The sequence below is a fragment of the Lissotriton helveticus genome, chromosome 11 (assembly GCF_964261635.1).
Source record: "Lissotriton helveticus chromosome 11, aLisHel1.1, whole genome shotgun sequence".
Lineage (NCBI taxonomy): Eukaryota > Metazoa > Chordata > Amphibia > Caudata > Salamandridae > Lissotriton > Lissotriton helveticus.
In genome coordinates this window covers 334739422-334759706 of record NC_136072.1, presented here as the reverse complement: position 1 = coordinate 334759706, position 20285 = coordinate 334739422, and the positions used below count along the sequence as shown (strand labels likewise).

Below are 20285 nucleotides of genomic sequence, written 5' to 3'. Positions count from 1 at the left end.
CCCAGACAGGATTTTGTGTATTGGTTAGGAAAAGGTCTGAAAGGAATGAGACATGCCTGGGGCACACAAGGTGTCCTGTGCATACTCCGGCTCAAACCAGTTGCTGGGGCATCCCTGCCCCTGCTCTGGCGCGAAACCGGACAAAGCAGAGGGGGTGTAGCCACCCCCCTTCCTGGTCCCACCCAGGGGAGGGACCTAGTCAGTAGTGCATTCCCCTTTAGGAGAATAAAGGTAGGAGCTGGTCCCATTCCAAATTAGATTATCCTGAACAACTTTCAAGAAGAAACTCTGGACTTCGACGTTCTGCTCCACAGAAGACTGAAGAATCTCCCTTGTGGACAAGGAGTGTCCACCCTGCAACTGCTGGCACCATCAAGCGTCCAGCGGCTTCACTTTGTCGTCTTCCCTCGAGGATCCAGACTTCAGAGCCCGACGAGACCCGGACTGCCAGACCTCTCCGACCTCAACTCACATCTGCAGCACAGCTGAGATCCGTGGGTGCGACGAGACACGTGGGACCGGCCATCTTGAACGAACCTGCACTTCGCTTTCAGCACGACTCCCGAGGTACACTCGACCACGTGCTTTGGGGACTGAGAAGCCCCAGCCCCGAGCAGCTCCTGCACCGAAGATCAGCCCTCCAGCATCCACGAGATCTGCGTGGGGCCCTTCTGCTTGTTTGCTGCTTGACGCGTTGTCTGGTCACTTGCCGGCTGGCTAGTGGCCTCCTAGACGACGAACTTTGAAACTTCCACTGCTGGTCTGGTTGCTCCAGACTGGCCCGTGCTCCCTTCCAAAAGAGGAGAATCCCGGACCCTCCTGGTCCACTCCAGATGCCGTTTCCACTCACCGCGTGGGTTGCCTTTGCCAAGGCCTGTTGACGCCGATTCCGGATCCAACACCGCCGAAAGCGAGAGCCTGCCTGCCTCCATCCTGGTCATCGAAGACACCTCCTGGTCCACGTGGCTGCAGAGACAAGCGTCCACTCTTCACCTGATCGCGACGACGACATCTGGTTCCTTCCTGGTTCGATTCCAGTCACTGGCTAGTGACTTTGAACATTGTCCCCTCTGCTTTCAGGTCCTCCTCTTCACCGATCCACCCTTGGATCGCACCGGACATCTTCCTCCTGGTCGCCTGCAGCATCTTTTCTTCCAGGCTCCATAGACTTCAACGCGAGAACCCAACACACTTTGACACCTATGCACCCGCAGCCCGTGGGTGAGGTAACGAGAGCATTTCGGTGCTCAGGGTAGTTTAACTGTCCTAGTGTTCAGTTCCACAGTCGTTTTGGTTCTACCTATTCAGGATTGTCCGTACTCACCTTTTACTTGAACTGTACTGTCCATAGACGTTGTTACGCATCTCGCATGTGAGTTCACACTCTGCACACGCGTCCCATGGGCCTCCTATTACTTACCTAAGGTGAAGATAGCGTAGTCCTAGCGAACCTCCAGCCTCTGGACAGCTCCATTCTTTCTATCGACTCTCAAATTCCACTTACTTAGTATATGGTTTGTCGTGCCCCTAGGGCACCATTGTAATTTTGTGCAACTTATCGTATTTTTCCTAAGAGATTGTCATGTGCTTAGCCCTCTGACCTCATAAAGAGTTCAGAGGTGTTTGTTATTAATAAATATACTGTTTATTTTCATAACAACCTGTGTGGTGTCCTTTCATCTGGTATTCAAGGGGTTATATGCGGTAAAACAGCTGGCTTCACATGCCAAAAGAGTTTAGCCTAAGACTGCTTTGTCCATGCTACCACTAGGATAGCTGGTCTATAAGGTTGACTTACAACCAATCACCATAAGGGTTGTTTGGACTGATACAAGGTGATAACTAGAACTAGTGAGCATCATATATCAGGCCAACTTCTCACAATCGGTAACCGACATCAGTCAGCTGCAATCGGCACAGGGCTTGAACCCGGGCATCCCTATCGGCACCTGGAGTCGTAAAGACTCAAAAAATGATCAAAAAGGATTGAAAAACTTTAGTCAAAAAAGACTAAGGGTCACTGCTTTTTCCGGATCTGCGCTTGCCGGCGCGGAAAAAAGAAGAACTGACGTCAGCGCACAAGGGCGGCGTCTAAGTACTCAGACGTCATCCCGGCACCAAAGACAGACGCGGAGCTGCAGACGACACCTACCGACGCGCAGGGGTACTGCTACACAAACTTCGGATCCAGTCTGACGCCTGGGGTTATTCGAAGGTAAGGAATCTAACACTAACCTGTTTCTTTCAGATCTCTAGGCCAATTGAGTTGTATCTAAAGATATTGTTGTTTTATTTTAGAACTAACAAGGTATCAAAATCTACTTTCTCAGGATGAGTTACTTTAGATAAATACTTTTCAAATAGGCATTAGACTTTTTGAATGCAATAGGTACAGTTTGTTGCAATAGGCAACACAATTTCAAACACAATGCAACATTGAGCTCAATGGGAATTTTCAGTTAAATGCAATAAATTACTTTGTAGATTACTTTTCCAACCACAAAACTGGATCCTAGATTCAGTCCGGGGACATGTCCTGAAAACAGTTAAGTAAAAGCGTTTTAGTTACAGTAGTGATTTTTAAGGAATATTATTGTGTTTTAAAAGTTGACACTTGGAAACTTTTTCAAGTGAAATTACCAATGTTCTCCTATGGAAGGAAATTCAATTTGCAGGTAAAATATGTTCACGTTACTTTTGTAATCCAGTACTGGACTCCTAGATTCATCATTGGGACATCTATTTAAGACAGGTAAATATTTACGTTTTGGTAGTTGGTACGATTTTTAAAGAATATTTGCAGTTTGCAAAACTCGACACTTAGAAGAAATTTCACAGAAAGACAGTTAATGGTTTCCTATGGAAGAAAATTCAGGTTACTGGTAAGTATGATTTATTTATTAATTTAAAGAGTTTTATATAGCGCTGGCTAGACCCGAAGGTATCAGAGCGCTTTATAGGATTATTGTGAGAAGTTGGCCTGATGTGCAGTGCTCACTATTCTAGTGATCACTATATATCAGTCCAAACAACCCTTATTGATGATTGGTTGTAAGTCAACCTTATAGACCAGCTATCCTAGTAGCATGGATACGAGCAGTCTAAGGCTAAGACTCTAGAGGGCGTGTTAAGCCAGCTGTTTTACCATCACATTACCCCTTGAACACCCAGTGAAAGGACACCACACAAGTGTTATGAAAATAAACAGTGTATTTATTAGAATCACAACAACCCTGTACTCTTTATGAGGACAGGGTGCTAGGCACACAACAAAACTCTTACGAAAATACTTAAGTTAGCACAGTATATACAAATGCCCGAGGGGCACGAAAAACCATATACTCTCAAAGTGGAATGCGAAATTACTAGCAGGTAAGTACAGTACTAATAGGCTTTGGAATCGCTAGGACTTGAGTAGGGAATCGTTTGATTACTTCTAGGAGACCTAGGGGACTCGGGTGCAGAGTGTGCACTCTCACGCGGGATGCGGGACAAAGTCTATGGTAGCTAGTAAAGTTAAAGTTAGTGTTCACAGGCGAACCCGACCTGGTAGGGAGAAAACGACAGTGGATCCTGACCCTTGGATAGTGAGGCTATGCTGGGGCACCGAAATGCCGAAAGTACCTAGCCCAGGGGCTGCAGCTGCATATGTCTCAAAAGACGTCGGGAATCCTCGTTGACGGACCAGGAGCCTGGAAGAAAGATGCTGGCAGGCGACCAGTGAAGAGAGTTCGAAGTGATCCAAGCCTGGATCTGGAAGATGGATGACACCTGAAAGCAGAGGGGACCAAGTTCGTGACTACTAGCCAGTAGTCAGTGGGCACCGGATGGTAGTCACCTCGACTAGGTGAGTGGGCGACGCTGTGCTCTGCAGATCTCACGGACCAGGAGGCGTTGTCGGCGACCAGGATGGAGAGGCGAGCTGTCCCACGATGGATGAAGCTGTCGGCGTCGAAGTACCCAGGATTGGGCAACAAAGCCTTGGCTAATTCAAGCCCACGCGGTGGACTCAAAATGGTGTCTTGAGTGGACCAGGAGGGTCCGGGGTGCTCCTCTTCTGGAAGGGAGCAAGAGCCAGTCTGGAGCAACCAGACCAGCAGCAGTGATGTCGTCGGGCGTCGTTCAGAAGGCCACAAGCCAGCGGGCTAGTAGCCAAACAACGCGGTGAGCAGCAAAAAGCAGAAGGGCCCCACGCCGATTGTGGAGATGCTGGGGGGCTGCTCTTCGGTGCTGGAGCTGCTCAGGGTCGGGGCTTCTCGGACCCCAAAGCACTCGCCAGGAGATTACTCGGCGGGCTTGCTGTGCAGAAGTCGTGCAGTCTTGGCAATAGTCGGTCCCTTGAGGTCTCGTCGCACTCACGGTTCTCAGCTTGGCTGTAGAGGTGAGTAGAGGTCGGAGGTGCCAGGGAAGCCGGGTCTTGTCGAGCTGGGCAGTCGGATCTGGATGCTGAATGTCGCCATGGTTCTGCGTCAAAAGCCTGGGTGTGAGGTGCAGCCGTTGATGCGGTACCACGGAGAGCTCTAGAAACGTGGTGTACCATGGTTGGCGTGCCCACGTTGGAGCAACCAGGATGAGTGTCATCGAGTGTTGCTTTAGCTTTCTTGCCACCAGCGGTATGAGAGGTGCTGGGGGAAAAGCGTACGCAAATCTGCCTTACCAGTTCATCCATATCGCATTGCCCTGCGATTGTGGGTGAGGGAACCTGGCGGCAAAGCTTTGGCATTTTGCGTTTTCCCTTGTGGCGAACAGGTCTATCTCTGGATGACCCCACTGCTGGAAGTACGGGCGGAGTACTGATGAATGCATCTCCCACTCGTGAATTTGGTGGCTGTACCTGCTGAGCTGGTCCGCCATCTGATTGTCCTTGCCCGGGAGGTGTTCCGCCATGAGGAAGATGTTCTTCTGAATGGCCCACTTCCACATGCTCTGAGCCAGATGAGACAACTGTGGAGAGTGTGTACCTCCCTGCTTTTGGATGAAGTACATGGCTGTCACGACCTTGTTGCACAGATGTACTTTGAATGCCTTCAGCGCCATGAAGATTGCCATCAGTTCTAGATAGTTGATGTGCATCTTTCTTTGCTGCGTCGTCCATAGTCCCTGCACCGTGTAGTGGAGTACATGAGCTCCCCATCCCTGGAGAGATCCGTCCGTCAGGATAATCTGTGGCACAGGCTCCTGGAACGGTCGGCCCTTGTAAAGGTTGTGTAGATTCCACCAATGCAGAGAGTTGTATGCCCGACCGGTCACCAACACTAGGTCTTTCAACCGCCCCTGAGCCTGAGTCCACTGATGCGCCAAGCATTCTTGGAGCGGACGCATATGTAACCTCGCGTGCGGGACTATGAAGATGCAGGAGGCCATCATGCCTATCAACTGCATGAACACTCTCGCTGGAAGGGAGTGTTGCGGTCTGAACTTTTGGATTAGCGACTGGATGTTGTCGATCCTCACTGAATTTGGCTGAGCCGTGGCCGCCAGAGTATCTATCGTCGCGCCCAGATACTGCCGCACATGGGCCGGCTGAAGGTGCGACTTCGGATAGTTCAGTGAGAAGCCCAGACCGTGAAGAAGGTGAATGGTGTGGGACATGTCGGCGGCGCACTGCTGGGCTGACTTTGCTTGAACCAGCCAGTCGTCCAGGTAAGGGTAGACATGTACGTTCTGTCTTCTGAGGTGCGCAGTCACTGTCGCCAGACACTTCGTGAACACTCTGGGTGCCAAGGTCACTCCGAAAGGAAGGACCCTTAATTGATAATGCAGATTTTGAATGGTGAATCTGAGGGATTTCCTGTGTGATGGATGGAGTGGAATGTGGAAGTAAGCATCTTGAGGTCCAAGGTTGCGAGGAAGTCTCCCTGATTGAGCAACGGAAGAACTTGCTGCAGCGTTAGCACGTGGAAGTGTTCGGAGAGAATATACTGGTTCAGGGGCCTGAGGTCCAGAATAGGTTTGAGGGACCCGTCCTTCTTTGGGATTAAGAAGTACAGGGAGTACACTCCTGTGCCTTCTTCCTCCACTGGCACGAGCTCTATTGCGCCTTTTTGCAGCATGACAAGAACCTCCTGCTGCAATAAGTGCAAATGCTCTGTGGACATAGGACGGTGTTTTGGTGGTATGTTGGGTGGAGTGGATGTGAGCTCCAAACAATAACCGAACTGGATAAGTTTCCTGACCCACCTGTCTGTGGTGATGGATTTCCAGACTGGCAGGAACTGCTGGAGTCTCCCCCCGACAGGCGTGGAATGGTCGGGGGGCAGTGACAGGGCGTCACTGTTTGTTGGAGGCGGAGGAACGGGAGTTGTTGTTGTCCCTGCCTCTGCCCTTGGTGCTGTTGCCCCGGTAACCTCCTCTATTCTGCTTGGAGTAAGAGGATTGCGCCCCACCTTTATTGAATTGTGTTTGCTGGGACATCTGGCCTCTGGTAACACCCCTATTGCCTGAGCGACGAAAAGTGCTCCCTCGAAACTGTTGGGACTGTAGAGCTCCCATGGACTTAGCAGTCTCGGTATCCTTCTTTATTTTTTCCAGGGTGGTATCCACCTCAGGACCAAATAATCTGTCAGGGTTTACCGGCTGGTTGAGGATTGTAGTTTGTATCTCCGGCTTAAACCCGGAGATTCTGAGCCATGCCTGACGTCTCAACATCACACTCGTGTTAATTGCCCTGGCTGCAGTGTCCGCAACGTCTAGTGCACACTTAATGGAAGCGTTGGAGATGAGCTTCCCTTCCTGGATAAGCATCTCCGCTGCCTCTTTATATTGGTCTGGTAGATGCTGCAACAGGGTCTCTAGTGTGTCGTAGAGTGCCCTGTCGTATCTAGCCAAGAGTGCCTGCGTGTTAGAGATACGCCAGATATTGGCAGCCTGAGCTGCTACTCTCTTTCCTGATGCCTCCAGCACTTTGGATTCTTTGTCCGGGGGAGGAGCTTCACCAGTGGTCTGCGAATTCGCCCTTTTGCGGGCATTAGAAACGACCAAAGAGTCCAATGGCAACTGGCCCTTGATGTAGGTAGGGTCGCCAGGTGCCGGTCTGTACTTTTTCTCAATGCTAGGGTTGACAACCCTGGACCTCGTGGGTTCCTTAAAAATGTCCGCAGCATGTTTCAGGACCCCCTTTAACATTGGGAGAGTCTTTACAGTCTTTTCAGCTGTTGAAAAAGTGTCAAAGAGGAAGTCCACCTCAACAGGGTCAGTATGTAGCTCAACGTCGTGGTTTTTTGCTGCCCTCTCAATTAAGGCATTAAATGCCTCAGAATCCTCAGTGGGAGAGGGCTTGACGTTGTAGACCTGAGGGTCATGGACGGGTTTGCTTATCCCCCTGGTCTCCTGGCTCTGCAATGAGTCCTGTTGTTCATCTGGATCCGTGTTGGTAGGAAAGTTGTACTCCTCGTCCTCATCCCCAGCATTCTCCACATCTGAATAAGTTGGTGAGGGTGTGGCAATTCATGGAGTCCGAGGAACCAGTGGCTCGACCAAGACTGGTGAATCTGAAGCAGGCTTTTTGCGCTTTAGAGGAATAGTGTATGACTCCAAAGGCTGGGTCGCCGTAATCTTCCTCTTGTAAAGCGTAAGCTTCCCGGTGTCGGCATCGATGAAACGCTCCGACTGCTCCTCTACCAATGGTGGACGATGCTTCAAGCCCCCAGCCGGGTGAGTAGGCTTCGACCCCGTAGAACCCTGCAAGTGCGCTTCGGGCACCGACCGTGGTGCGAAGGCCTTCGGTGCCACCTTCGGCGGCAGCGATAAGAGGATTGGCGTCGAAGACTTCGACGTTGGGACAGATTTCTTCGGGGCGGAAGGTGTCTTTGGATCTTCCGTCGAAGCCTTGTCCCTGATACGTTTGAGGGAGTCCGAGACCTGCTTCGTAAAGGAAGCGGACGGTTTCGTCGACCCGACAGACGACCTCGGTCCACCAACATGTGAAGACTCGAGCGTCGATGGCTTGGTCTTTTCCAGCTGAGGCGTCGGAGCATCCTTCTTAGGGGCGCTACGCCCTCCTTCCGTGACAGCAGACGCCGACGCCGACTGTTTTGGATCGGCGGCCTGGGTAACTGGTTTCCGGGCCCCAGTCTTCGGCTCGATGCCCTTGCTGGACTTGTGCTCGACGCCCTTCTTGGACTTCGGCTCGACACCCTTGCTGGACTCCGGCTCGACGCCCTTCTTGGACTTTGGCTCAACGCCTTTGCCCGACTTCACCGGGTCGACAGCCTTCTTCGGCTTGGGTTGCCCCGACACCTCGGAAGACGAGGGTGCCGACAGGGGAGCTGACATCTTCGGTTTCGATGGCGTTTCAACCATTTTAGTTTTTGTCGACACCGAAGGTTTCACTTTCGGTTTCGACAATGGCGGCACCGCCGAAGTGTCCGAAGTGTCCGTAGCCGGGCCTGGAGGCGGGGCCGTGGATCCTGTTAGAAGGTCTTGGGTAAGGCCGTGTGGCGATCCCTCGACCTGAGCCTTTGTAAGTGTTTGAACGGGGCATAGCTCTTCCTCTGAGCTATCTTCCATGGCCCCATAGGCCTCATTGTCGTCTCCTACCTCGTCGACGACTTCTTCTACGTCTAGGCCTTCGACATCCGCTTCATAGTCGTAGTCTATTTCCTCCGCCGGAGGTGAAATCTGCATCTGAACTTCGTGTTCGTCTGCTTCTTCGCTGTCGAAGATGTCCACCGTTGCCGACTGCCGGGCCTCCATGCGCCGAAGCCGAATCGTCTTCTTCGAACGAAACCTGGAACAAGCCATACAGTCGGCTTCATCATGGTCCGGCGACAGGCACTTGTTGCACACCGGGTGGACGTCAATGTGGGGATACTTGGATCCACACACGGGACAATTCTTGAACGGGCTCCGTTCCATGTTGTGTCGTCGAGGGTCTTGCTGCGTCGACTGGGCCTCGATCACCGAAGAGTCACGCGACTCCCTGGATATCCAACTTGGGAACTGAGTCGGAATAGAACCGGGCACCGAACGCAAACAATACAGACGGTATGAAAAAGGCCTTCGAGCCTCGAAAAGTTTATGTTGATTCCGAACTGGAGATAACGAAAGACATCCGAACCCAATGGCGGAAAAAAACAATCGGAGGATGGAGTTAATGCCCATGCGCACTGTAGTCCAGGGGAGGAGCCACCTATCTCGTGATACTTCAAAGACTCTTCCAGGACAACAATGTGCAATCATCCGGACCCAACACTAGGCGGCGATCTATGCTATAGATATGAATTCAGCAGCCCACATGCCTCGAACAATAATTTATAATAGTCATTTTCCAACAGTACCATAACTACCACTATTATTACTATCACCACAGAGTAGGAATAGTAATAATTGTAGTGGTGGTTATGGTACTTGTGGTGGTTGTAGCAGTGGTGGGACTGGTTGTGTTAGTGGTGGTGGTACTGGTGGTCTACATGGATTTTATTTCATTACTTAAGCTACTGCTGGAATATTTAACAAACATTATCATTTGCAACGCGCCAATAGCTCAAACCTTTAGTAATGCAAGCCCTATTGCACTGGAAATGTTTGTTTTATGTTGCAGGCAGGAGGTGCATCATCTACTTCCCAAAATACATTCTTAGATTTGTAGACACTTGTAACAGTCCTATGGTAGGAGGCAGTTGTTCAGCCAGTGTACGGCTAATAGCTCACACAACTTTGCATTTTGATACCTGAAGTTTTAAATTGCAATAAATGTAGTAGACCTCAGGCAGGAGACTTGAGTTACCAGTAACTTGGAAAGAACAAGAACTTTAGAAACTGGTGCTTTAGGTCACCTTTTCCGTGGTGTGAATGTTACGTAACTGTTTCATTGCGTTCGAATGGGCACAATGGGGCTTATTTACAAGTCCCTTGCACCTCCGGTACTTCACTTTTTGTGTGGGTAAAAGTGACGCAGCAGCTGCGCAAGGGGTTTGTAAATAAGCCCCAATGTCCCGTTTCTCTGGCTCTAAAGTGGCTCTGCTGACCTGGTTCTCTAGCTCCAAGGCAGCTCTGCTGACCTGGTTCTCTGGCTCCAAGGCAGCTCTGCTGACCTGGTTCTCTGGCTCCAAGGCAGCTCTGCTGACCTGGTTCTCTGGCTCCAAGGCAGCTCTGCTGACCTGGTTCTCTGGCTCCAAGGCAGCTCTGCTGACCTGGTTCTCTGGCTCCAAGGCAGCTCTGCTGACCTGGTTCTCTGGCTCCAAGGCAGCTCTGCTGACCTGGTTCTCTGGCGTCAAGGCAGCTCTGCTGACCTGGTTCTCTGGCTCCAAGGCAGCTCTGCTGACCTGGTTCTCTGGCTCCAAGGCAGCTCTGCTGACCTGGTTCTCTGGCTCCAAGGCGGCTCTGCTGTCCTGGTTCTCTGGCTCTAGGGCAGCTCTGCTGACCTGGTTTATCTGGCTCTACAGCAGCTTTGCTGACCTGGTTCTCTGGCTCTAGAGCAGCTTTGCTGACCTGGTTCTCTGGCTCTAGAGCAGCTCTGCTGACCTGGTTCTCTGGCTCTAGAGCAGCTCTGCTGACCTGGTTCTCTGGCTCTAGAGCAGCTCTGCTGACCTGGTTCTCTGGCTCTAGAGCAGCTCTGCTGACCTGGTTCTCTGGCTCTAGAGCAGCTCTGCTGACCTGGTTCTCTGGCTCTAGAGCAGCTCTGCTGACCTGGTTCTCTGGCTCTTGAGCAGCTCTGCTGACCTGGTTCTATGGCTCTAAAGCAGCTCTGCTGGCCTGGTTCTCTGGCTCTAGAGCAGCTCTGCTGACCTGGTTCTCTGGCTCTAGAGCAGCTCTGCTGACCTGGTTCTCTGGCTCTAGAGCAGCTCTGCTGACCTGGTTCTCTGGCTCTAGAGCAGCTCTGCTGACCTGGTTCTCTGGCTCTAGAGCAGCTCTGCTGACCTGGTTCTCTGGCTCTAGAGCAGCTCTGCTGACCTGGTTCTCTGGCTCTAGAGCAGCTCTGCTGACCTGGTTCTCTGGCTCTAGAGCAGCTCTGCTGATCTGGTTCTCTGGCTCTAAAAGCAGCTCTGCTGGCCTGGTTCTCTCCCTCTAAACAAGCTCTGCTGACCTGGTGCTCTCCTTCTAAAGCAGCTCTGCTGACCTGGTTCTCTCCCTCTAGAGCAGCTATGCTGACCTGGTTCACTGGCTCTAGAGCAGCTCTGCTGACCTGGTTCTCTGGCTCTAGAGCAGCTCTGCCGACCTGGTTTCTCTGGCTATACAGCAGCTCTGCTGACCTGGTTCTATCCCTCTAAAGCAGCTATGCTGACCTGGTTCTCTGGCTCTAGAGCAGCTCTGCTGACCTGATTCTTAGGTTCTAGAGCAGCTCTGTAGCAGCTAATTGGGTGCACACAGTGGATAGCGTTCTAGATAACATTAACAGATGGACCACCCAGACAGCAAACAAAGTGATGGGGGGTATGTCTGTAGCCTGTGGAAGTATGTACACTGGCATACGTAAACGAGCTGTCACATCTAATATTGTAAAATAACTAAAAAATGCCTTAACAGGCATTATAGCAGCTGCGCTTTATTATTTTTAGGTGTTACCATGCGTAAAGGTCAGATATCCATTTAAATATGCACGCTCCTACCATGTTGCATCACATGGCCATAGTTTAAGTAAATGTGAGCAGACATGTAAACTAGAAGGCCAGAAAGCCTCCACCCATATCACCACCTCCCAGACATGGTGTTTGAAAAGAGCTATAGAAACTGATCTACTCTTTAAAATGACATCCTTTGTACCTCACCTTTTTGATGTTGGCACCTCCTTTCCCAATAATATTCTTGTGGAACTGTTTGAAGATGGGGACAGATAAAGAATAGCTGTTTTCAACCTAGAAAAAAAAAAGATAACATTGAGCTTTAAGGGGAAATAATAACCCTATACAGCCCACCCACGTATACAGCATTAAAAGAGCACTTATATTTATTTCAAATAAATAAAAATGTTGAAGTCCTTCAATATGATTAACACAAAACTGAAATTGTCAGCCAGTGGCAATCAGTCAAAGCCACTTGCCAGTCCCTTGTTTGCCTCTTACATCTCTACAAAAAAGGGATCAACCTTTATGCATATCAAACTTAGTCCTACTCCAATATGAATTTTTCTTCTGTGTTGGCTCAAAAGCGCTGGGATCGCTTCTTTGTTCAGTGGGCCTCGGCTGACCCAACCCTGGTAGTGTGACAGCTAACAGAGCGATACTAAAGGGGATGATGGACGGAGCGCTTGAGCAAAATCAAACACTCACCCCCAGTCAACTGATCTGGGTTTAATCCATCACCATTCTTTAGCTCACTCTGCCACCCCAGTTCAGAAATGGCCATATGCAAATCAGTCTGACACTGTGCCTCATGGGAACAGTCCAGCCCGAACTGCCAAGCCATGTCTTCCATGGACTGGAAACAAGCATCCTGGGACCGGTTTCTGGCATTTCAGCCATCAGCCAGGCTAGCTTGAATCCAGTGGCAAAGTGAGCAAGGGACTCACGTCTGAGCATACTCTGCCAACTTAGGGGGAACAAAGCGATACAAAAGGGGATGATGTATGTAGGAAGGTAGATCCCTGACTATGGTTGCCCCCAACTTTTTGCCTGGTGTTTTGCTGGTTTTCTGACTTAGTTGACCTGGGGCCCTGCTATTCAGGACCCCAGGCCTACTGCTCTCTGTAAAATGGATTCCATGTACCTTAGGTACATATCTAATTGGATACTGAGTCACCTTATCAGTCCCTGTACAGTGTACCTTAGGTACCCAGGGCATAGGTGTACCCAGGGCCTACCAGGGGCTGCAGCATGTATTATGCCACCCCTGGCTGGCCATCCAAATCTGACACAACTGGCTGCTTGACAGCTGGGGCAAAGTGGTGTAATCACCCTTTGCTTTAGATATAGTATACCTATATCTAAACCTAAATGGACACACAGATCTCCTATCAGTCACTCCTATGGCAGGCCTTGACAATCCTGAAGGCAGAGTGCTTGGAATCGTGTGAGATAGTGCTCTGGCATGAGCTGAGCCTGTCTGCGGCTTTCGGGATCCATCCCTTAGCCGTTTCCATGATATCGCATACCATATACTCTTAAGTGCATTATAATCCTCGCGGTTATATGCCAACTCTGGTATCGCTTTATCAAAACATGTCGAGTAAGGTGTCATACGAATTGGAATACTAACCCCTCGCCAATTCTGGCGACGGGGTTAGCATTCCACCGTTCTAGAGGGACACGACATGTATGTAACCTGTAACCCCGGTTAAAGTCAGACAGAGCCTTAGCTGCACAAAATGGATGCTGCCACCGAGACACAAGTCTGCCCTCCTGCTGCTGATAGTCCTCCCAGAGCAGGAGGCAAGGACAAAGGGTTTCCTGCCAGGGGCGGTGCCAGCACCGTCCCAGACAGGGTTTTGTGTATTCTAGGTAGGCAGGGCTTTAGAGGAAGGTGACTGCAAGTGGCACCCCGGTGCTCACTGTGCATAGGCCGGCTTGAACCAGTTCCAGGGGCACACCAGACCCTGAGCTGGGGAAAGCCCGCCAAAGGAGAGGGGTGTAACCACCCCCCTCCTGGTCCCACCCATAGGGCAGGACTTAGTCGCGTGCCAGCCCCCTTTTTCAGGATAAAGGTAGGAGCAGGCCCCCTTCCAAATTAGATCATCTTTGAATCCTGAATCTACTTTCTACGAAAAGGAACTCAAGACTCTTCTCAAGATTTCTCCCTTGTGACTAAGGAGTAATCACCCTGCAGCAGCAGGCACCAACCAAGCTTCGCGGTTTGTTGCCAGTCTCTCCTACGGATCACGACGAGAACCGGCTTCCCTGGCACCTCTGACCTCAACCTACATCATCAGCCCAGCTGTGAACCGTGGGTGCGACGAGACCTCGAGGGACCGGCCATCTTCTGAACTGCACGACGCTTGTCCAGCACGACACCCGAGTGACCCTCGACCGAGTGCTTTGGGGTAAGAGAAGCCCCGACCCTGAGCAGCTCCAGCACCGAAGTCCAGCCCCCTTGCATCCACGAGATCTGCGTGGGGCCCTTCTGCTTTTGGCTGCTCACCGCGTTGTCCAGGTCGCTTGCCCGTTGGCTAGTGGCCCCTTCACGACGCTCCACGACAATCACCACTGCTGGTCTGGTTGCTCCAGACTGGCCCTTGCTTCCCTTCTTCAGAGAAGCACCTTGGACCCTCCTGGTCCCCTCAAGACGCCATTTTAGGTCCACCGCGTGGGCCTTGCATTTGCCAAGACTTGTTGCCCCAATCCTGGGTCCAGCGACGTCGACAGCAAGAACCTTCGTGGGACAGCTCGCACCTCCATCCTGGTCGCCGACAACGCCTCCTGGTCCGAGAGACTGCAGAGCCCAGCAGCGCCCACTCACCTGACTGCGGTGACTTCGCCCGGTGCCATCCTGGTGCCCACTGAATCACTGGCTAGTGATTCAAGAACTTGGTCCCCTCTGCTTTCAGGTTTTCTTCTTCCCTGATCCAGGCTTGGATCTCCTCGAACTTTTCTTCACTGGCCGCCTGCCAGCAACAACTTCTTCAGGCTCCTGGTCCGTCAACGTGGGTTTCCGACGCAACTTGAACCCTATGCAGCCGCAGCCCCTGGGCTAGGTAAATCCAGCACTCCGGTGCCCCAGCATAGTCCAACACTCCAAGTGTTCGGATCCACTCCTGTTTTCGTCCCAGCTAGTCGGGTTCGACCGAGAACAGTAACTTTGTGAATTCTAGCTTCCATAGACTTTTTCCCGCCTTACGCGTGAGAGTTCCCACTCTGCACGTGGCGTCCCTAGGCCTCCTGCTCCTAACCTGAGTGTTCAGTATTGTAGGCCTAGCGTTTCTAAAGCCTCTGAGAATCGTTACTTACCTGCTAGTAATTCGCATTCCACTTTTGTAGTATATGGTTTTTCGTGCCCCTCGGGCATTTCTGTAAATTGTGCAACTTGAAGTATTTTTATAAGAGTTTTGTTGTGTGCTTAGCTCCCTGTCTCATTAAGAGCCAGGGTAGTCTTGTTATAAATAAATACACTGTTTATTTTCATAACAACTTGTGTGGTGTCCTTTCACTGGGTGTTCAAGGCGTAATGTGATGGTAAAACAGCTGGCTTAACACGCCCTCTAGAGTCTTAGCCTTAGACTGCTCGTATCCATGCTACTAGGATAGCTGGTCTATAAGGTTGACTTACAACCAATCATCAATAAGGGTTGTTTGGACTGATATATAGTGATCACTAGAATAGTGAGCACTGCACATCAGGCCAACTTCTCACAATGTATCTTCCATGTAGCCCATCAACATATGCACGTGTGTGATTACGTGTAGCCAGTCAAGTTCCCCTTAACAGGCCGCAGCAGCCTTATCTTACAAGGCAGACAGACAATCACGCACAGTCAGTTTGCCATTCGATTACCTTGGGTAAGACTCCAGTTGTGAGGCTCATCCGTAATAAAATGTCAACTAGGTGATCCAAAAGCAGAAAATAAAGGCGGATCAAATGGTCAGAACCCATTTAGCTACAGTAGTGCTATAGATGAAATTCTTTGCATAGACTTGAGACATTCCCTGCCTATAGGAGGCTGGCTCTGTATACACAATTTCATAAAGAGGTACAGTATGCATAGAGTCCAGGAAGTCCCCAAAAGGTATGCAGAGGTTAAAGTAGATAAAATCTTACTCTCAATTTAGTGGTAGTTGGGCTAAGCAGTTGGGCTTATCAGAGGGTAGAGTGACTGCATTTCGTGTACATACTCCTACATGGCAGAAACGCACTCAACGACTGACACCAGGAGAATGTTTGTAGAACAATATTACATTGTTACTTTTATTTCGAGGAACTAAGTTGAACCCTGTTACAGTTAAGTAGACTTTTATGCAATACTTTCAATTACTGGCAATGGGTTTTCTACGGTATCAAACAATACACTGCATGTACATGAAATGCTTTTCATTACAGAAAGAGGTACTTTGTATGCTGGATCACAGTACAATACAGTGAGAGACCAATGCAATCATATGGGAAAAAGACAGGTGGGTAACTTACAAGTAAGTAAGCTGTTATCAAATTCAGTCTCTGCGGATTGTGGTAAACACAGGGCCAGGGTCTGACCAGAGTAGGTACTGCACCTGTGTGAGAAATTGCCCCCACTTTTTGCTGAATGGCTGATGTGCTTTGACTGAGTGTGCCCTGGGCTCCTGCCAACCAGGTGCCCAGGGCCTGTGTTCCATCCCTAAAACGGTGTTGAAACTAAAATCCAATTGGCCTCTCTAGCCACCTGTCAGCCCCTAGTAAATGGCACCCTAGGTACCCAGGGCACGGTGACCAGAGAAGACCCCTAAGGGCTGCAGCACTTATTGTGCCACCCTCAGGGGCCCTGTACCCTGGCTCCCACACACTGCCTTTGCAGGCTGAGTGCCTGAGTACAGAACTAAAGCAGGAGTCGACATGGCACACATCCCTGTGTGCCATGCCCACAGAACCCACTGCCCTGGCATACTTCAGTCACCCCTCTAGCTGGGTGCCCTATGCCAGAGGTGAGGGCCCAGGTGCAAGAGCCCTGTGCGCCTACAGTACCCAGGGCCATTCCTGGGCACTGTAAGTTCAGTGTTGCCATTAAGAGTATATGGTGCTGGGAGGCTGTCATTACGAACTCCACAGCACCATAATGGCTACACTGAAGGCTGACAAGTTTGATATCAAACTTCTCAGCACATTAAACCAGCACTGATGGCAGTGCAGGATTTAATATAAAATGCACCCGAGTGCATCTTAGAGATGCAACATGAAAACCTAACCTACAATCCACATCTGGACTGAGAGGCTGCCGAGACTGCCACCCAGCAGATATGTTGCTGGGCCCCTGGGTGGAGAGTCCCCTGCTCTCCTGGGCCTGCAACAATGCGAGGTGCTAGGTCTCCTCCCCCAGGATGGGCAGGGGGAAAGCTTCAATGGCATACCGCCCTTATGAGCTTCTCCAGACCATTTGATGTACCCAGCAACTGGCCCCCACCAGTTCTGGCCCCCACTCTGGCTGGTAAACCTACATCAGGAAGGGGGGTGTGCCAGTCTGTGCCAACTCGTCAAAAGGAGCGGAAGTGGCGAACGGGGTACTCGGCACTAGACAAAGCCAATTACTGAAGGGCCCGAAAGGATTATCTGAATCTTGTCCAAAAACATAAAACAGATTACTTTTCGGAAAAAATTCTGAATTCCCGCAACAAATCAAAGGAACTATTCAATATCGTGGAAGGTCTCAGTGGTAGTGATAGAACAACTCATTCTGTGGCTCCTACTCAGGACCTTTGTAATTCACTTAATTCCTTTTTTTTGGATAAAATCTGTACTATAAAACAAAGTATCTCCACTACTCTGTCCTCCCCTCTTTTCCGATGTGTATTATAATTCCTCGACCTTGGAATTATTTCCCCTCATTGATGGTGCCACTCTATCTAGGCTGCTCATTAGGGTGAAATCAGGATCTCCCGACGACACCTGCCCTCCACACATCTTCAGAGAGGTGGGAACTGCTATTCCTGAGAGCATGCTCTCTGTGTTGAATGGTTCTCTCTCACAGGGAAAAGTCCCCAATAAACTCAAAAAGGCTTTACTCATTCCCCTCATTAAGAAGGCCGGAGCAAACCCGCTCGACCCGCACAATTACAGGCCTATATCTCTGCTGCCGTATTGTGCTAAACTTCTGGAGGCTTTTGTCTGCGACAATTTGTCCAAATTTATTGAAGAAAGTGAATACCTCGAACCCAACCAAGCAGGCTTTCGCCCATGCCATTCGACTGAGGCAGTTATCCTTGTGGTACAAAATACCCTGAGGCGGAACGCGGATTACGGGATCCATCAGGCTCTGGTGCTTTTGGACCTCTCGGCCGCGTTCGACACGGTTGACTATACCATCTTGGTCAACCGTGTCGAGCAAGCTGGTCTCAGGGGCCCTGCGTTGAGCTGGATTCGTTCATTCATTTCTGGCCGCACTCAAGCTGTAAGATTGGGCTCTTTCACAGCTCCCACTATCTCCACTACTTGTGGAGTCCCCCAGGGCTCATCATTATCTCCTTTACTTTTTAATTTATACCTACGCCCCCTACTGTACTCCTTACGAAAAGCGAAAGTTACCATCTTTAATTATGCAGATGATTTGCAACTCATCTTCCCTTTGATCACCAAGGACTCAGTGGAGGCATTTCAAAATAGCATGTCTCACATCCATAGTTGGATGAGTTGAAATCATTTGAAACTTAACCCCGGCAAGACCGAATTGGTCTTGCCTGGGCAGAGTGTACTTAGCTGGAACCCAGGCTTCTGGCCACCCAGCTTGGGGGCGCCCCCGTCCAAGTCATCCTCAGTGAAAAGTCTGGGAGTACATATTAGCGAGGATCTGTCCCTGAAAAAACAGGTAGGCGCGGTGGTGTCATCCAGTTTTTTCCAACTAAAGAAAATCAAGAAAATTGCTTGTTTCTTTTCCTTGGATGCCCTCACCCAGATCATCATTGCCTTGGTCCTGTCGCGACTAGATTTTTCTAACAGCATCTATCTCGGGCTCCAAATTGGAGAGCTAAAACGCCTCCAGCTGGTCCAAAATCAGGCCGCCAGACTTATCCTGAACCTCTCTAAAAGGCAGTCTATTAGATCAGGGTTGAAACGAACAAGTTACTTACCTTCGGTAACGATATATCTGTAAGAAACAGTAGTTAGTATTAGATTCCTTACCTTAGAATATCCCCAGGCGTCAGTCTGGATCCGGAAACTTTTGCGTAGCAGTACTCCTGCGCGTCGGTAGGCGTCGTCTGCAGGCGTCCCCTGCGGCTCCGCATCGTCGGCGCCGTGATGACGTCGCTGGAGTATATAGACGCCGCCTCCGCGCGCTGACGTCAGTTCTTTGCACACAGCTTTTCCGCGCCAGAACACGCAGAGCCATGTGAGAACCAACACTGGTGCCATGTGAAACTAGGGCCGTGAAAAGGATGTCCTTAACCCTAGGTATCAGTTCGCAGAACCGGGAGGATGGGTGGGGCGGTAAGGGATCTAATACTAACTACTGTTTCTTACAGATATATCGTTACCGAAGGTAAGTAACTTGTTCATCTGAAAGAAACAGGTTAGTATTAGATTCCTTACCTTAGAATAGATACCCCAGCAATACCAACCCCGGTGGTGGGTCTGCGAACCAATACAATCCTACACCAGAAAATCCTGGAGGACCGAACGGCCAAAGAAGCCGTCCCTCCGGACTTGACTGTCCAGGCAGTAATGCCTCGCAAAGGTGTGCAGCGAGGCCCACATAGCCGCCTGGCAAATGTCCTGCAAAGGGACTCCCCGGCCCAGGGCAGTAGTAGCCGCCGTGGCCCGAGTGGAATGGGCCCTCAGCCCAACAGGAGGCTCCTTCCGAGCCAAAGAGTAGCATGCTTTGATGCACAGGACGACCCACCGAGAGATGGTTCGTTTCTGTACCGCCCTTCCCTTCTTCTCACCCACGTAGCCAACAAATAGTTGGTCATCCACCCGGAACTGGCGTGTGCGATCCATATAAAATGAAAGCGCACAATTTGGGTCCAGACGATGGAGCCGCTCTTCATCTTTTGAAGGATGCGGAGGCGGGAAGAAGGAGGGTAAGGTGATGGACTGCCCGATGTGAAAAGCAGAAACTACTTTGGGCAGGAAAGAAGGTCTAGTTCTAAGAACCACCTTGTCAGGATGAACGGACAAGAAAGGAGGTTTCACAGAAAGAGCCTGGAGCTCACTCACTCTCCTGGCAGAGGTGATGGCAACCAGGAAGGCCGTCTTTAAAGTGAGAAGACGGAGAGGACAGGAATGAAGCGGCTCAAAGGGAGCGCACATCAAGAAGGTCAGAACCAGGTTCAAGTCCCACTGAGGCATCACGAACGGAACAGGTGGATACATGTGCGTGATGCCCTTCAAGAATCTCAGTACAATAGGGGACTTGAACAAAGATGGCTGATCAGGTAGCCGTAAGAAGGCGGAAAGGGCAGAAAGGTAGCCCTTGATAGTGCCCAGAGCAGAGCCCTGCTGGGCAAGAGAGAGGAGAAAGAGGAGAACCTCGGAGAGAGGGGCAGAAAGGGGATCCACAGCCTTCGCGGTGCACCATGCCACAAATCTGTTCCACCGGCAGGCGTATACCGACTTTGTGGAGGGACGCCTGGCTGCCAGAATCACATCACAGACTTCAGGAGGCAAGTCAAATGGCCTCAACTGTCGCCGCTCAATCTCCAAGCATGGAGGTGGAGACTGGACAGGTTCGGGTGGAGGACCGTCCCCTGCTGCTGCGACAGAAGGTCCTCCTGAAGGGGCAGGCGGATCGAGGG

At 50.6% G+C, this 20285-nt stretch overlaps 1 protein-coding gene across 4 annotated transcripts in view; it reads right to left on the bottom strand.

Moving 5' to 3' along the window:
- Positions 1–20285, bottom strand: part of HDLBP (high density lipoprotein binding protein) — a 1657332-nt gene that overhangs the window by 846057 nt on the left and 790990 nt on the right. For all 4 annotated transcript variants that reach the window (XM_078665718.1, XM_078665720.1, XM_078665719.1 and 1 more), the window contains exon 15: positions 11709–11795. In XM_078665718.1, coding sequence (XP_078521844.1) covers positions 11709–11795 — 87 coding nt within the window. The remainder of the gene's footprint in view (positions 1–11708; positions 11796–20285) is intronic.